At 42.9% G+C, this 18,704-nt stretch overlaps 1 protein-coding gene across 1 annotated transcript; it reads left to right on the forward strand.

Moving 5' to 3' along the window:
• Window positions 1–2,209: 2,209 nt before the first annotated feature.
• Window positions 2,210–18,649, forward strand: LOC308140299 (MAM domain-containing protein 2-like). Its single transcript, XM_080509996.1, has 15 exons — window positions 2,210–2,422; window positions 2,580–2,690; window positions 6,427–6,719; window positions 9,020–9,104; window positions 9,258–9,395; window positions 10,704–10,981; window positions 12,699–12,792; window positions 12,885–13,031; window positions 14,862–14,981; window positions 15,074–15,222; window positions 15,694–15,790; window positions 16,131–16,289; window positions 16,411–16,664; window positions 18,137–18,221; window positions 18,307–18,649. The coding sequence occupies exons 1-15, from the start codon at window positions 2,392–2,394 to the stop codon at window positions 18,351–18,353; spliced, it is 2,088 nt and encodes a 695-aa protein (XP_080366122.1). The 5' UTR covers window positions 2,210–2,391; the 3' UTR covers window positions 18,354–18,649.
• Window positions 18,650–18,704: the final 55 nt, after the last annotated feature.

Consider the following 18,704-nt stretch of genomic DNA (forward strand, 5'->3'; position numbering starts at 1 on the left):
AGATGACCGGTGGATGAAGACAGACAGAAATGTAAGCGCAGGGAAAAAGGACATTTGAACGCATGAGGTCCTTCTCAAAAGTCCAAAACTTCTGATGAAAGGAGGAGGAATCGCCCCTCTGAACACTCGGAAGAGAATTCACCTCTGCTCATGACCACATGAGAAAAGAAGGCAGAGTGTAAAAGAGTATCATGTAACAGTGGGGAAGGAGAAGGAACCAGGCTGAGAAAGTGTGTCGCGCAGATGGAAAACAAATGTGAACTTTAAAAGTAAAATCTTCACATCAACCATGCTCCTAATTTATTATCTTATCACTCTAAACGCCATTCCATTTCTGCAAGGCTGCGGTCCTGAGGTGTTTCAGAGTTTAGAAGCTGCATTTTTATTTTTTTGCATATGGAACAAACATGGTCCTTTTAACTTTTTTTTTTAATCTCAAGATTCAGCGGCTTTCCCCATGTTGGTAGATGTCCATTTCTTCTGTTCTCTTCATCCACGTCGGATCCTCACTGATGTCTTTCTTAAAAGAACATTAAGCATTTGCATAATGGTCACATTCTGTCAGCACTCCCGGTGTCTCCTCGTCTTGTGTATGTGCTCGTAACATTGTCTGTGTGTCTGAGGCCACGTTCACACGTACCCAGTTTAAAAAAAACACTTGTTTGAGGTAGGTTGCACTAGTAAAGGCCACTTGATGTCACTGTGTTTTGAAAGTGCAAGGAGAGCAAATTGGCCTCCTCACAGGATGTTGGCCTCTGTTTGCCTTTATTTTCAAAGGTAATTGCATTTTTTTTTTTTTTTTTTACATAACCATGCCTAAAGACTTACTGAACATAACTGTGTAACTTGAACTATAAAATGAAATACTAATAAATAAATATGAAACTTCTTAGCATCAATTAAGGTTCATATGATACATTTTGATATAATATGTGGCTACATGACTATATAAAATATATGACTGATGAGTTCAATTGGGTTTTTTCCCCCCATACTAATAGTAATGAAGCTCGGACAATACATTTAAAGCTTTTGTGAAATGAAGACACCATTACCTTTGATTTAATTTTAGAAAAGTTTTGTGTTTACAGAAAGAAAAGAAAAAAATCATTTAAGACTGATTTACAAGACGACGAAAAGATCTGCAGCTTTCTGCAGAGATTTGAACTGAACAGATTCTTTTTTTTTAAGCTGCTGTCAACACAAGATAGTCTTTCTAGCGGTCTGATGGGATCACGTAAAACAAGCTACTAGAATGACCGGCCTGTGGCTGAATGTTTCTCCGGCCCTCAGTGGACCAATCAGACCCATCATAATAGGGCGTGCCGAGCGTTTTATTGTCAGGGTTGCTGCTATATTACATTTGACCTTTGACCTCTGAAATTTGACCTTAGACTCCACCTGAACATTTTCGTGTCAAGAAAGTGCTGAAGGCTTTGACAAAGACCTAAACCTTTCCTCTTTGGCTTTTCCTTGCCTTAAGATAGAAAAAAAAAAGAAGCTCTTTCATATATGCATAAGTGGGCTCATCATGTGTGCAGAAGGTTTTGTTCATGAGTACCTTCACCCTGTGGACGATGTCGGTGTTTAAACAGAAGAACTAAGTTAATTTGATCCAATTTCAGAGACTTATTTGTACATACTGTATTGTGTTCTTGCTTTAATTCCTCTGAATCTTTTGTGAATCAGTCTTATTAATGGCAGCTCCATGTATTGAAATGTGGTTTTAATTGCCTCTACACAATGAGAAATCGGTCTCCGGGGGTGGATTGGACCGGTAGAAGTTCCGTGATGTTCAACATCTGCAACTCGCAACTCAGGCCAAATTCAGACCATCCCTCCACTCTGCAACAAGTTTTATGAGTTTATACAAACGTCTTCTAACAGAAAACTGCCTCATCGCTGCTGCAGGTGATTTATATGGAAATCTAGGGTTTGGCTGTTTGGATTCTGAGTGTAAATCTGGAGGTTCGGCCTCATGAAGAGACGTTTGACCATGAACAGGGGCTTTAAAGAAAAGTTTTGAACAGGCTGGGGTAGGTTTTCCTGTTTGATTTCAGTTCATTCCTCTTCTTCTCTACTCACTCTCTCACTGAATCGCTGTCAGCTCATCACTCACCTTCTTTCTCCTCCTCCTCCTCCTTCTCCTCCTCCCTCCTCCTCCTCCTCCTCCTTCCTCCTCCTCCTCGGGGGAAGAGTTTCAGTGTGCTGCCAGTCTGCGAGCTGGAGAGACACTCAAGACGACACACGCAAGAAAAGTCTTCAGAAAACTTAACTTTGCTGCAAACTTTTTGCATTCCGGTCTCAGTGGATTTAAGACCTGCTTCTGCTTTTCTTCCTGCAAGAGTTAAAGTTTTTTCAGTTGTTGTTTTGTCCTCACAAAAAGCTGCAATGCTTGTCTTCTACCTCCTGACTCTTGCTGGTGAGGACTTGGTGCCATTGCTGGTGCATGAGGGCATGTTTTTGTCGATGCCAGTCCGATGATTCATTCTCACCATCCGCTCTCGTCTAATGATGCCTCTCTCCTCTCTTTTCCTCTTTCTTCCTCTGTTTATTTCTCTCTTTCTCTCCACTTGAAGCCACCATCCAGGCTCACAGCCAGCTGCTGCCGGGCTCATGCAGCTTCGAGTCCAACACCTGCGGATACACGTCAGACGCAGACTTCCACAGCTGGATTCTGCACAGCGATGGTGCGTGAGAGGATGCCACACTGCATCCCGGGTGCTCTGCAGCAAGTGCTGCATGCATGGCAGCTCAGGTTTGGTGTGGCAACGTCGAAAACAAGCCCATCTGGTCTGCATTGGCTGCAGTGTATCCCAACATCTGGAGCCAGTGAGCGCACATTTTTAGGCATCTGCGCTGGTTTGGTGCTCCAGCTGATATGAATGAGTGCTGTTCACACCCACATCCAAGATCTGTGTATTTGTGTAGTGCGCACAAAGCCAATTGGAGATTATATGGTTTGTATTCTTGCAGAAACACTGTGGCTTGTTGGAAACATGCAGTTTGAACTCTTTAGCATGCAGTTCAACACAGATGAATTATTGTTTGAAATAATTCAGTTTTATCACACAGTCATGACTGCAGTGGAAGGTCTGGTGTGAATACTTAAAGTCCATTCTGTAGATTGTGACTCATTGAGTTCTGCTGTACTTTAATGACAAAGGTAAAGTAAGTATAACAGCAAAATGCAGAAATATTTTAAATGACTAAAACATCTATAATAGCTAAAATCGGTTAGGAATTGTTCAAATAAAGTCAAACAGTTGGTTTAACTGTCCAGGATTAGCTTGAGCAGTCTGATACTCTGTTTACACGACAACTTCTCAAGTGAAAACGCATAGTTTTTGTGTTTTTGTTTCAGAAAAGTTTCGCATGAACACAGCAACGATGCCTCCTTACATCTGAACTGCAGAAATGCTGGAAACGATGTAGTTAGCATGTAGGACCACCAGTGGGTGCTGTTGGTTGTTTTTGTATTGAAACCACACACACATGTGCAAAGAGAACAAGACGTAATGAACACTAATAACGGGGAGTACACAGACACTTGTATGGACAGATGACCAAGTTGGATTGTGATTATGTGACTCAACTATAAAACTACCAAGTACCAGGAGACTATGGACTGGGGGTATCTGTGGAGGAAATATTGTTGCTACTGGTCATCTACTTGCTCATGTGCAGAAGAACTGTTTGCTATGGCCATGTTGTGCATGTGCAATCACAGTGTTTCCACAGAGATGGAGTCTGAGACTTTTCTGAAACGAAAACCCAAAAGCGACGCCTTTTTATTTGAAACATTTTCTTAGTTACTCCTACTTCTCTTTATTGCACATGTCATAATTTCAAAATCCTCTAAATGGCACCATTTAGCCCTTCTATTGGGATAGAGGACATTACAGTCTCATACATTCAATGAACCCTTGGTTTAAAGGTATTATTGCAGCTTTTGATACGTTGGTGCGACCATGTTTCCAGTGGTTACATGACCCAAATCCAAAACGACCAGCTTTTAAAATCGTTCTATGTTATATAACATGATGAAGGACTTAAAACACGACAGACAAGAGCAGGGAAGCAGAGCCAGCTGCTATAGGTCATATGTGCTCTCACCACTTCACCATCAACCGCTGCCAGTTTGTGGTTTTGGAGGGAAATTATGTAGTGTAACTGTTTCATTAGCTGGCTGCAGTCCTCTCGTGCCATTGTTGTCAAGGTGAGGTTGCTGGGAAGTAAACCACAAACAGTCCACACAACTGGTGGGCGCATGAGTAAAATGTTCCAGTGCGCAACTGCTTTTTTTTTTTTCTTTTACAGCTTGTGTTTTCCGTGTTGCTGGGAGCTGACGTTTCGTTCACTTTGAATGGCCCATAGCTAGCTGGGTTTACCTGCTCCCTGACTTTAGGGTTTGCGAGGCTATCTGCAACGATGCTCGCGAGGTATTCCTACCTGCTATTGGACTTTATGATAGGCTATGCTAGATACATGTGTTTCAAGAACTCAACTGCCTGCTGAGAAAAAAAAGATAAAAGGAGCATTTTCAAAACTATTTTGTAAAAAAAAAATACTTTTTTTTAGGTTGCAGACAGGAAGTAGCTATTCCTATCAGCTATTTGCATGCGGGCTAAGCTAGGCTATTTGCAGCTATTTTTGATAGTTGCCTCCAAAATCAATATAGGCTAATTTCTACAAATTTGCTTTTGTCTTAAAATATGTATTTTATTTTTCTGGTTGCTGCATTTCTATTGAATTTGAATGGCTCTAGCTTGTCGCTTCGCTCAGCTGCTAGTCTTTATGCTAAGCTACACTACGTACATGTGTTCTTAATCCTCAACTGCCTGATAAGATGACAAAGGAGCGTTTTCACAACTATTTTGTTTGAAAATAGTTGTTTTTAATGTTGCACACAGGTGTAGCTGTTCCTATCAGCTACTAGCCTCCATGCTAAGCTAGGCTATCAGCTGTTATTCCTGATGATTAATTGCCTCCTAAATCAACACAGGCTAATTGCTTCACATTTGTTGTTTTTGCCTTAAAAGACGTATCCTAAGATCTGTAGGTTTCGCTGTGCTATCTGCATTTATGTTTGTAATCAGTAAACAGTAAAAAGCTTTGGTCGAGTCTTTTCCACCACAGCTCTCTCCTCTGCTGTTCCCGCCTGTCTCGTCTTCTCTCTCCAGGATACGTCAACTACTTTCTCTTTTCCTGTTTCCATTGTCCATTGCCGCCGGCTTCTTCTTTTTTTCCCCCCATTTTTTTCAAAAGGTCAGAGTGGCTGGCACGTTAATGGAGCACTCAGTGCTTGCTCATTTTTTTCCCTGTCCCCGTTCTGAGCAGCAGGCACAAGAAGAGTGGAGTCAAATACATAGAAGCTCTTTTCATGTTCCCCCCCCTTTTTTTTTTCCACTTCTGAAGCTAAAGAAGGAAATTGACTTGCTCATGAAGTCATTTTGTGTGGAAGTGATCATCAGATGATTGAATCATCCATGTCAATACAAACATTTGTAATGTTTTTATTCTTGTCAAGGAGAAGAAGAAACCTGGTGGTATGTCCATGTATGGGGTAAAAAAATGAGCTCGGTGCTGGTCAGGATGTAGCAGCCCCGGGGAAGGAGGGCATTCCAGGGATGGATAATAAATGACAGATCAACGAGAAGAGCTCAGAAGCCTCCGCTGCAGGAAAAGAAGCTCTGAGCCGCAGAAATGAACTTCATGTTACACGGAGTCAGAAAAGACTGAGGACATGCGTCCTGATGTTAAACATCCTGTTCTGTAAACCTTTGCTGCAGCTCGGTCCAGATAAACATACAAATCCATTTAATTGATGATGCATTCACTGACCACATTATTTCTCATCAATATGCGCTAACACACAGAGCTGAGGACGTTACTGCATTCACAATTTAAGAGTTTAATGATTCAAAAATGACAAATTTTTAATCACAATCTTGGATGTGAAGTTATGTCATGAACATAACCTTTTGGGGGAGATTCATGTAGTTAGATTATCTTGTTAGTTTGTGCCCTCTCGTGGCCAACGAGATTGTGTAGAAAACACATATCTTGCTCAAATTCAACCCATTTTTGAACGTTTCACTGTATTTTACACTAAATGTATTTGTTAGAATAGAAAAATAAAGTGGACGTTTGACATATTTGCCATCAATTAAAACTTATTCAGGTTTTGTGAAAAGATATTGACTGAAATGTAGGAATTCCTACCTTTTGTTAGCTTCACTTTCTGCAGCAGCAATCAACCATTGTGTTGTTGTTGTTGCTGTTGTTTTGTTTTAATGATCATCAACACTGATATATAACATGAAAATACAAGAGCAGTGTTGCGGTTGAAACATGTTTCAGCCACTGTAACTGAGCCAGATCCCAATAGAAATGTTTTCTTCTTCTCCACACCTTCTTGTGCAGGTCGCTTCGTGGCCGTGGACGCAGACGACCCGTCGGAGAAACCCCCGGAGGGCCCCACAGCCGCCTCCAGAGTCGGCGGGGAGAAGCTGGGGGTCCTGCTGAGCCCGGCCCTGGAGCACTCGGACAGGAGCTGCCTCCGCCTGGTGTACCAGGTCACGGGCTCGGGCAGCCTGGAGGTGCTGCAGCGCTCCAGAGGGAGGAGCTTCGACCGGCCGCTGTGGAGCAGCCGGACCCCCTCCGACAGCTGGGTCATCGCCAGCATGGACCTGCAGAGCGACGCCGAGCCCACCAGGGTGACCCACCGCCTGTCTCTGTTCCTATTCTTAGAGAGATGGAAACTTTCTCCTGTTTTATACTTCACCAAGCTCCACATCCTCATTAGAATACAGCACAAACACTTCCAGTGAATATTACTAAAACCTCTTCTATCAAAAAAAAACTTGACATCAATCAGAACATTCAAAACATAATAAGAAATGAAGTACCATTTCAACTTTCCAACATGATAAGAGTTGTAATTTTACATCCTCATATCATTAACTGAAGAAAATAATATTAGAAATGAAAACAAACAATCTCAACTTAGTTTTAAAAGACTTGAATTTGTATAAAGAAAAACGAATAGACCAGCAAAAATTAGTTGAACGTATTAAAATCACTGCTGGATGTTAAGATTGATCAGACCTCTGTTGAACAAAAGAGACATTTTTAACAGTTTTTAATTGTAACTTTTGCAGGATTTCTAGAATTATAAAGAAATGCAAAAATGGTTTTTCATGGCATTAACACATTAAAAAATGTTTTGCATCATTTAGAACATACTTAAATAACTTTCCCTGTGCACAACACACTGGTGCATGTTGTCGATTTGGAAACTTAATCCATCCAAAACCTCATAATTAGACCATTTCTTTTGCAGATAATAAATAATACAATCTGACCCCAAGCACTCAGTAAAGTACCGCAGTGGGAAAAAAAAAGAAAGCTTAACCTTTTCCAGATCAGATAAGAGTTGAAATATGTGCCGTCAAGAGATGACAGAACTGGGTTGAGGTGACACACGCCGGCTCGAATGGAGGCCAATCAGCGTCATTATGTAAACTCAGTGGGAATAGTGCAGCTCGTGTTTATGTTACATGCAGAGGCAGAGCGGCTCTGACAGGGTCCCGACCTCCGGGATGGCAGGCCAGACCCGGCTGATGTGTGGGCCCCTCATCGCATAAACATTTCTCAGCACAGACCCGCGAGGCACAGACAGACTTCACACCCGCCGCCGCCGCTTTGTTCTCAATGAGCTTCCCACAAAAAATAACTTTCAACACAAACACGAAGCAACTTTTCAAATCTCTGGATGGTTAAGACAGACGGATTGTGAGATTAGGCCGCGGTTCCCACTGAATATGTCCTGTTCAAGAAATATCCAGAAATCAACACTGTGATTTATACTGAATGTTTGTTCAGATATTATTTTGTTTTTTAAACAAACAATATATCTTGATAACAGTTACAAAATGCATCGAGATTCTGAGAATAGCACATCTTTTTTTTTTTTTTTACAGAAAAAGAAGCTTTCATTGCATCAAGGGAGAAATGTCTCACAGATTATTTTTTAAAGTATCAGTGAAATGATTTTTGATATTTTAGAATATATAAAAAGCATTTATGGACCCTTATGTATAGCAACTTTAAGATATTTCTAGATTAATGAGAAGAATTAGAAGATAATAGCACCAACAGAAGAACACGCTTAAAGGCATTGTAACAAGTGATTTAAAACAAGTCTGATCTCAATATGATAAACATAAGGTTTACAGATATTTTGAGGTATTTCCAATCTGGCTCTGTGTTTTAACATTTACTTATTAGCTTCCACCGTGATAGTTTTGCAGCGTTGTGATGCGTTTGGCTCATCATTTCTATGAACACACTAATGAACCAAACAGTCACATTATGACCGAGTTGTGTTCAATCAAATTATTCAAACTTGTAGGGGAATCAAAGACAGATTTTCATGGTTAATGATCTCAATGAATTCACAGCTTGGAAACTGGGCTTATTGTTCAGACAGACTGAACTTCTGGGTAGTTTAGCTTGTCACTTACCAACTGTTTATTCAAATACAGCAATTTGTCTAAAATAGGTTTATAGGTTCTACATTTCCTTCAACTGATTGTTTCAACCTTTTGTTCTTGATAATAATTTCAAAATCTCTTGAGTTTTGGACAAAGGAAGAAAGGTCTTTGTTGTGTCACCAGCAAACACTGGTTGACATTTTGTACTACTTTAAAGACTAAATGGGTAATTATTCACATCATTTTATTCTATTTCTTTTCATTCATAATCCAACGGACATCCAGATTGTTTCTGAACATTGCGCAAACATACAATAGAAATGCAAATTTATTGTCAAACAAGTAATGTGTGACGTTTTAGCTCTAGAGCTACGGCGAACTAAACGTGACCTTGTCTTTTTTTTTTCATCTGTGAGTCATTTCCCATTCTAAATCATATGTGTGCTCTCCATTCCACCACCTGTGACGTGGTCCTTATCTCGGGGCGCGGAGGTTCTTACCCAACATGTGTTGTCCATTAGATCATCATCGAGGGTCGACCCGGCCCCGCCGCCGACAGCAGTGTGGCCATATTTGAGATCGACATCAGCCCCGGTTACTGCCTGGGTCGGTAACGTCACACCTCATTTCATGTTTCATACGAGAACAATCCCATGTGGACGAAGGCCGCCTGTTTCCTCGTGAACCTATTTGATGCATAGCGAAGGAACCGCGGCATGAAAACCATGTGGCGCTGATTTCTTGCTTGTCCGATCTTAGAGTGCGACTTTGAGGAGTCTCACCTGTGTGGGTACAGTAACCAGTGGAACGCCAATGTCAACTGGTACGTGGGGGGAGGAGGCGGCCAGCTCTTCCACAATGACATGCAACACGACCACACGTTCAACAACAGGACAGGTGAGACAGAAATCTTCCCATCCGGCCATTTTTTTTTTACTTTACACAAATATTGACTACTGACCTGGTGGGAGAAAAATCCACCATGCAAACTCCACATGGACAAGTCTGGCTCGGACTTGAACCCACAACCCTCTTGCTACATGGCGACACAACTGGGTTGGTTCATTTTTACATAGTGTGAGTCATTGAGTGCATTTCATTCATTGAAGCACCACTTTTACGTGGAAATGGAAAATGCTTACTGGGATTTGGAGGTGATGGGGGAATGCATGTGTGTGTGTGTGTGTGTGTGTGTGTGTGTGTGTGTGTGTGTGTGTGTGTGTGTGTGTGTGTGTGTGTGTGTGTGTGTGTGTGTGTGTGTGTGTGTGTGTGTGTGTGTGTGTGTGTGTGTGTGTGTGTGTGTGTGTGTTTTAATTACAAAAACAACAAACAGCACTAATTGGTGGCCTGGCCTGTTTTCAGCTTTTCTGCCATTTCCATGTAAGCTGATGTTTTCAAAACATTCCTGTTTAATCACAAAATGTTTCTGAAAAGAAAATGCAAAGGAAAAGCTAACAAAAGCTAACAACATTGGTCGATTGCTGCATGATTGTTTGTTTCTTCAATAAATTCTGAAAAGAAAACCCAAAAGGTTTCCCAATAAAATAAATTTGTTTTCACCATGAAATTACTAAACCAATGAATTGTAGTGAATTTCAGCAGCTCTTCTGCAGACTGACATGTGTAAGTGTGATTTCTACTACTTCTACAACAGGTATATTTACAGACTTAAAACCAAAACTCTTTGTACTTTATGAAAAAAAGCAAATGAAATCCAACCGATCTCTGCTGAAGTGTAAAATCATATCTGATGTTCTCTATCATTTTCTCAACATTAAAGTACAATTCAAGTAACGATACACTGGTTTCCACTCGTCCCTATAAATGCTCTCGTCCTCTGAAAATGGGCTGACAACCCACTCTTGTGTTGCTACCAGCCGTTGACAATCACTGGCAAAAGAACAAAAACAACAGTCACAATGACGTCTTGCAAATAAATGTTGCGGCAATTTTGGCCAATATTCACACCTGAGCCCAGGCGAACTATCGAACTGAAGCATTGATTGTATTGCAATACCATTTTGAACCATGAGGTGGTGTCGTGAGTCACTCTATGGGAAAGGAAGCGGGAGTGCCGACATTTGCGTCAATAAAATAAAGGAAGCATGAGTGATAATGATGAACTAAGCTTTGAACAGAATGTAAATCGGACTTGGAACCAGTGAACTTCCACTAATAAGCTGGTTTTTCGTTCCCGTCTCTCAGGTCACTTCATGTACGTGGACTCCATCTACGCCAAGACCTTCATAGAAGTGGCCAAGGTGGTGTCTCCGATGACCACCGTCCCGATGTCGGGCTGCCTCAGCTTCCAGTACCAGAGAAGCGACGGGCGGGGAAACCTGTTCTCTGTGTACACCCGAGACCGCCTGGGCCAGTACCAGGAGCTGTGGAGGGCCGGGCCGGAGAGCCGGAGCGAGTGGAGCGACACAGTGGGAGAGTGGATACCTGTGCAGGTGGACCTGAGGGCGCCGTACTCCATACAGGTAACCACACCTCTATCGAACAATGAGTGTTGAATCAACAAGCAGAAGAAGATCTGAGCGAGTTTGACAAAGGTACTGAGGTTGGAGAACTCGGTCAGAGTTACAAAACAACTGACAGTGCCAACTAGTGGCCCGATATGAAAAGTACATAGTTTTCAGCATTTTCAAACTGCTGCCATGTAAATGCAAAACCTTTGTGAAAAGGAAACACAACAACAAGTGACCTCAAAGTAAGCCACTCATTGATTGAATTACCACCATGAAGGTTCAACCTTGTAATTTCTCCGACTGGAAGGATCTGTGGCCAAAGTCTCGGCGTCAAATACCAAAGCACACGTCGAGTCGATGGATCAAAACATGTACATCTGCTCTTTTATACTGGATATGGAGGATATGGCGGTGCGTACATTCTGCCTCGCACAAGCTGACATTGCTTTGTGTTCTTTACACAGATTCTTTCCCTGACAGTATTTACTGTACATGATGAAATCCTCGACTTGTGTTGAAGTTCACATTGAGAAACACTACTCGTGAGTTATTGCACAGCTCCTCTGATCTTTCCCTCTGAGAGCTCCTCTGTGCTGCTCTTACTGATCTGCTGCCAGTTCACCATTAAATGGCCCTGAGACGTTGCAACAGCTTTCTTTTGTCCATCTAATTCAAAATAGCTACGTATCCCTGAAATCTGTTAGAAACCTTGGTTTACACATGTAGGTTTTAAAAAAATATGAACACGCCTCCCATGCAGTTTTTAAGCTTGCCTCAATTAGTTGTTTCAAGTGAAAACGCATAGTTTCAGAAAAGTTTTGCATTTACATGGTGACGCTTTGAAAATTATGTCTGTTTAGAGAGATACAGAAGAAATGCTAAATAATAGGTTGAGTGCTGTTGTTTTTTGGTTATTTTTTTAAATAATGAAACAGCACACACATGCAGGCAGAGAGCAATACGCTAGAAACACTAACAATGGCGAGATTGTTATTGGGAGTAACTGTCAAATATCAAACTACCAACTCCCAGGAGAATATGGACTGGGAGTCGTCGTTGTTTATAGTTGTTTTTTTCAGTGGCTCCGAGCTCCATTTTAGGTTTTAGATTTTCTCTTGATAACATTGTAAACAGACTATATGACTCCCAACAACTGTAAACAATGCTAATTAAAAGTGTTAATATATGTGTGTATTTGCACTCTGTAGATATTTAAGTGGAAATACCGTACACAAGTGACTTTTTGGGAATGAGTGAATATTTGTATTAAAATTTATTTTTCGACCATTATTAGCTGATATTCTGACTGAACATGATGTTAAATGAAAGGTTTTTATCTTCCTTTGAATGATTCTGTGCTACTGACTTCCAGCCTTTTGATGCGTTCCACTTGACTCTGATACTTCAATTCCCATCTTTTGTTATAAAGCAGGAGTCACGAAACATCCGCGTCCTTGCATTCAATGTCCTGATAATAAAGTTCGAGCTGTATTTTCAACTGTTTGACCTGATGTTTTCATTGCATTAATGTGTTCTTGGGCTGTTCTCCAGTCCGAGTCGTGTTTATCAGGTTACAACATTTTCATGAATTAAATATATTGTGTGACGTAAGGACAATTGTTCAGTTGTATTATACAACTGAAAAGCCTCCACAGCCTCCCTGTGCAGATAATGGCTGGCAGCCTTGTTTACCGGAGTTTGTCTCCCATGTGTCCCTCTCCGCCCTCAGGTGGTCTTTGAAGTGGCGTTTAACAGTCCGAGAGGAGGACGAGTTGCACTTGATGACATTTCCTTTTCTCCAGAGTTCTGCAGTAAAGACACCGGTGAGCGTCAGATACAATAACTATCCGTCTTTTAAAAGAGCCCAAAGCTCCACAACAAGGCAGTAAAATCAGGTGCCGCTTTCATCCTACAGAGCCGACCTTTGACCCCTCCATCGCCAACTGTGACTTTGAGTCCGGTTTGTGCCGCTACACCCAGGACCAGGTGACGGGGTCATCGTGGAGGAGGGTGTCTGTGAATCCCAACATCTTCAGGAATGGAGACCACACCACCGGAGCAGGTGGGAACTCACCTCCCAGAAGGTTTGAAGAAATGAAACCGATGAAAATCTGTCAGTCAATAAATTCAGCATGTTGAATCTAAAGTTATTATGGAGTTAAAAGACTGAACAGATGCAGGACATGTTAAAGTCATCATTCTGTGGCTCCTCCTACTTCATTTTTTGATTTTTTTTTTACCACTTTTTCCTTGTTGAACGTTTTAGTCGTTGCCTGGTTTAGTAAATGTTTCCACCATCTGCCGACGACCAAACGCAGCGGAGCTTCAGCAGGAGACTCAACAAAGTCAAGAAGCTTGTTTAACTCCACTGCACATTTTTTTGTTTAGGAGCCAAATGCAGCTCAATTTCAACTGCAGTAAAGACAGTCCGTTTTACTAGGTCTGTGCCAGTCCGCAGATGGACTGGTAAAATAGAGCCAATATATAAATCAAACTTAGTCTTTGTTGTGGTGCAGAGCGTACAAAAATTCTTTATTTTAAGGTTCAGGGCGACGATGCCAACATCCCTCGAAAATTAAGCACATTACCATAATAAGAGACCAGGCATGTCTTCAGGGGGCTGTCTTGGCTCTGTCAAACTAAAATAAAAATATACCTTTTAACTCATTAACATTATTGTTTAGCATGCATGCTAATTATGTCATTTAATATTCTTATCGCAGCGTCTGCTGTTTCTGTCACATCAGATTCTATACAGTCAATTTTGCTTGTCTATGTCTCGCTCTACAATACAATTTTCTCTTTATACATTCTTTGTTTTAATGGTTTGAAATAATGTTGACGCCTCTGCACTTTAACATGAATGAATTTAGTCTTAATAAATAATTTCGTTTTTTTTTCAATTTAAAAATAGGACACTCCTGGGATAAATCTACCCGTCACAAACACACTGTAGGAGCCAAATCCATGCCTATCCCTTAGACAAACACTCATTCACACGGGGGAGGGGGTTGGTGGTCTGCTCATCGTCGTCACTGTCTGCTCAATTGGTTGTCAGATTCTATGCTGAGTGAGTAGATGATAAAAGGTTGTCGCACTTTGTAGAAGGTTTTCAAGGAACCCTGAAGGGAGAATCTGATCCGCTCAAGCTTGATGCAATTTGAGATTTCATGTATCCATTAATTATGTGTAGGAGGGAGTGGATGAATCCATTTGAGCCTCCTGGCGTGTAAGGTCGTGAAGGCTAAAACCTGTTTCGACACATTAAGCAGGTCACTGTTTCGCGGGACGTGAGGGGGGGGTCGGGATCGACCGTGCCAAGACGTTCCCAAGTGTGTTAAATATCTCATGCCAGAACACAGACAGGTTAGGGCATGACCAGAACATATGTACACGTGTGGTCTGCCGTATTGGGTGCAGTGGCTCTGGTTGCAGGATCTTACACTGGAGTAAGCAGTGTCTTGCACGTATAGATGATGTGTGTACCAGAGCCATGGCAGAATTCCACTGATCATCAGGAAGAGCAGTGGCGCGGTGCTGGCGCCACACGGCTCGCAGGGTGTCGAGTCAGCTTCACTGTGGAGATCTTATCATATGTGATAGGGATTCATTTCTTTTAGTCTGTCTTTAGAAAGAAGTAGAGTTTGCTGGTTGGTTAGGAAATTGAAGGTACTGTTTTTGAACAAAACACCTGGGTTTTAATTCGACACGAGTACCGCCCCCTCATGGCCATCGATCAGAGCATTCAGCTTTAAAAAAGTAGTGCAAACATTTAAGTGCAAAACAAGTCGAAGGACATCTACTTTGTGACTATAAAAAAAAAAGTGAGTGTTGTTTGGGAAAACTGGTGGCGAGCAAATTGAGAGGAAGTGACGCCGTCTCCTCCTTCCAGGATCTTTCCTGTTGGCCCATTCCCGGCTGGGCCCACGCTCCGGCTACGTTAGCCGCCTGATGGGTCCGGTCCTGCCCGGCAACATGAAGTACTGCCTGAGGTTTTACTTCTCCCTGAGGGGTGAGTGGCAGCAACCGGGTCGATAGAAATCCAACCGGCTCTGAGTGCACAGAGCCTCAGCTGGAACCTGTTTGACAGAGATAACTGTGCAGGGTTCAACCAGACGGACCAGGCGCTGACGGTTTATCTGCTGCAGCAGCAGAACGGCGAGCGCCAGGAGAAGATCTGGACTCAAGGCGAGAAGTCCAGGGGAATCTGGATTGCAGCGGAAACCACCTTCCAGACAACACAGCCGGCCAAGGTCAGAGGACAGGAAGTGGAAATAATGCAAGAAGGGTTTAGAAGGCCGCGTCTACATGACAGCTTTTCAAGTTAAAAACGCATCCATTTTGCATTTTTGTTTTGTTCCAAATGTAACGGAGGTTTTGTTTTGTCACTTCAAATTGTTGTCGTGTTAGCAGGGCCAAAATCAAGCCACAAATTCTGAGGGGAAGTTTCCCCATCTGTTTATTGTTCCGTTGTGTACAAGTCAGATCATCTGCTGCACAGCAGGATCATCGTCAGAAAGGAAACAAATTCATTCACATTTCCTCACAACGCTCTCTTGTTCCTCGCTTCACACACTGAGTCCTATTGAAACGCTGAGGATCTCTTTTCATCCTGCTATAAGATTTAAAGGAGTTTTCATCGTCTCGTTCTGTTCATCTGGGGACGATTACCGGTTGTACCAAAATTCCAGAGTCGCGCTGAGGAGCTCCTCTCTTGTGTTCAGGTGGTTTTCGTCAGCACGTGCAAGAGCTTCTGGGACTGCGGCTCCGTGGCTCTGGACGACTTCTCCATGAGTCTGGGAGACTGTGAGCTGACTGAAGGTGAACCCTGCAGCATTTAAGGCGTCAACGATGATCACGTGTATCTCATGATGTTACGAAAGATACTACTGTGGTCTGGTTTGCCGATCATGTTAATATTTCACCTTTATGAGAATTGTAGCTGATCATTCATTAAAAACTCGTTCTTAAAAATGATGGATTAATGTTGATCATAGAAAGCATTTAAAAATCGGCTGTAACACGTGGAACTCAGGCATCACGATATCGCAGCTTTCCGACTCTTTGCTGGGTCGACCCCTCACAGTGCTTCCATGCGCAAAACTAATATGTGATATACCGACGTGTGTAGTTTGAGTCGTCTGCTTGTTTCTGGTTCCAGGCACGTCGTCGTCTCCTCTCCCGGGACACTGTGACTTTGAAGCGGGGCTGTGCGGTTACTCTCAGGACAAACATAGCGACGCCGCAGACTGGGAGTGGAGGCGAGGGCCCACCCCGACCTCCTACACGGGGCCCAGAGGGGATCACACCACGGGGCTGGGTGAGCGCCACCTCCACCTCATCAGCTCATCGGTGCTCTAAAACACCTCACCCCTCTCTCTCTCTCTCTCTCTCTCTCTCTCTCTCTCTCTCTCTCTCTCTCCCTCTCTCTCCCTCTCCAGGATACTACCTGTACCTGGAGGCATCCCCGCTGCTGCCCGGCCAGAACAGCCGGCTCCGGTCCCGCCCCGTCAGGGGAACCAGGGGCCCTCAGTGCCTGCGCTTCTTCTACCACATGTACGGCTCGGGCACGGGCCGGCTGCTCGTGCACGTGGACAAGGACGGGGAGGACGAGGTGGTGTGGCAGCGGGGGGGCGAGCAGAGCGTGGCCTGGCTCCGGGCCCAAGTGGAGTACCAGTGTGACAGCCAGCATCAGGCAAGAGAGCTGCGATGCCTCGTACACACTGCGGTTCTGAAAGAGACAAGCTGGATTATTATTCTGGTTGAATTATTATTCATGCGTTCCAGACATGTCAAAACATACCCATCCATACATCCATACATGAACACGCAGCCAATGTATATAGACCCCTTGTAAAGAAATCTGTATCCTATGTAAACACACACCTATCTACCCATACAAACACACATATATCCAGTTTCACATGTCTGAAACGGGGGAGGATCAGCTCCTTGGGTGATTTCCATGTGGCCAGCAGCATGGATCCTCGCTTCCCACACTCCATGTACCAATTGGAAGAGGAAGCTGATGAATAAACAGTATTTGCCAAATGAATTGACTTTTGAAAGGATAGAACACACACAATAAACCAGAAACCAGCATGTGCGGACAGACTCTGTGGGTTTAGTTTGGATTAATGAGGAGGAGGAGGAGGAGGAGGAAGAGGAGGAGGAACACCTCCAACTCAGCTGCTGCTGTTTAGTTTTCATGGGGTAAAACCTGGAACTCCAGCAGGAGGACGTCTCCTCACACTTCACCAGAGAGACACTTCACACAGCAACGAGGTCAGCTGGTTCCTCTCTCTAAGCTCCGACAGGAGACTCGTCTCACACACGTATTTAAAAGGATTGGAAATCCCGTGAACGGAGCGAAGCCTGGTCTCTTTCCAGGTGACTTACTGGGAGATCAAGAGGAGACGATGGGAGGTAGAAGAGACTTTAAATCATCCAATCAGTGACTGACCTGACCTGGGTTTCTATGCTCCAAATAGCCTGCAATTTTTAACTTTAGCACGAGCAAGGAGTTTTAACATTAAATTGCTGGAAGGAAAATATTGTTCTTTCCTCCTGAAAATCTGAATTTCTAAGAGGTATAATAACAAATTATGTGGAAGTCAATCTTCAGTTTACATTAAGTATGGTGACAAGGAAAATTCAAACCTTTTAATTAATGTGATGCATTTTTGTAACTAGAAGGGTTTATTTTTTTTATTTCTACAATATACCAAGTTAACCTAATGTACGGGTGTCCAACGTGAAGCACAGGAACTAAATCAGGCCTACCAGAGGCTCTGAGCCAACCTGCAGGATGATTTCTAAAGAGGAAAATAGTGAAAGAGATTGACAGGATTTCGTTTATGAATGTTCCTAATTTATTGACTGAGGATTGCAGGGTCGCAGATTTATCACTAAAGCATTAGCATCAAAGCAGTACAGAGATTAGATTCGTAAAAACATGTTGAAAACTGTAAATACAGTTTACAACTGTAAATATTTTCCATTGTGTTTTGCACAAGAGGGCTTTTTAAAAAAGAAAATTAATTGAATGAAAAGCATTTATGGAAATAATTAACAACTATTTTTCTTCGCTCAAGTCTTCATTCGTTGACTTCACGTTTCCTCCAGCTGCTTTTAAAACGTATCTAACTGGCCGTGTTTGTGTTGCAGATCGTGTTTGAAGCGATCCGAGGTTCTTCAGTGAGGAGTGACATCGCCATCGATGACATCATCGTGGAAGGTGGACCGTGCCCAGGTAATCAAAAATCAGTCACGTGGCACGGAGTGTTAAAGAGAAGGGAAAAAAGACAAATGCTTAAAAGATTTATCTCCGCCTGCAGAAATGGAGATCCAGGCCACGGTGGGACCCTCCAACGAGATCGAGTAGAACGAGGGACTGAAACAGCAGCGTAGGATGCATGACCCCCCCCCCCCCCCAAAAAAAAGTTGTTTTGCACATCGTAGACGACTCAAAAACGTTGTCGACTCCCGACGTGTGTCTGAACACGTGGACAAAGGAAGCGTCGAGTCGTTGTACAGAGCTGAACATATCGGTGGCGTCACGGCGGGCTCTTCTGGCTGCACTGTAGCAGACCACGAGCTGCTCAGCTGTGCTTCTCTTCACATTCATATGCATTAGATTAATGCTCACTGCTCAAATAAAAGCAAGAATGTCCTTCAACACCACTGCCTGACTTTATTTCCACTCAGTATTTGACGATATACCTGCTGGGTACGC

Source organism: Blennius ocellaris, assembly GCF_963422515.1.
Source record: "Blennius ocellaris genome assembly, chromosome: 15".
NCBI classification, from domain to species: Eukaryota; Metazoa; Chordata; class Actinopteri; order Blenniiformes; family Blenniidae; genus Blennius; species Blennius ocellaris.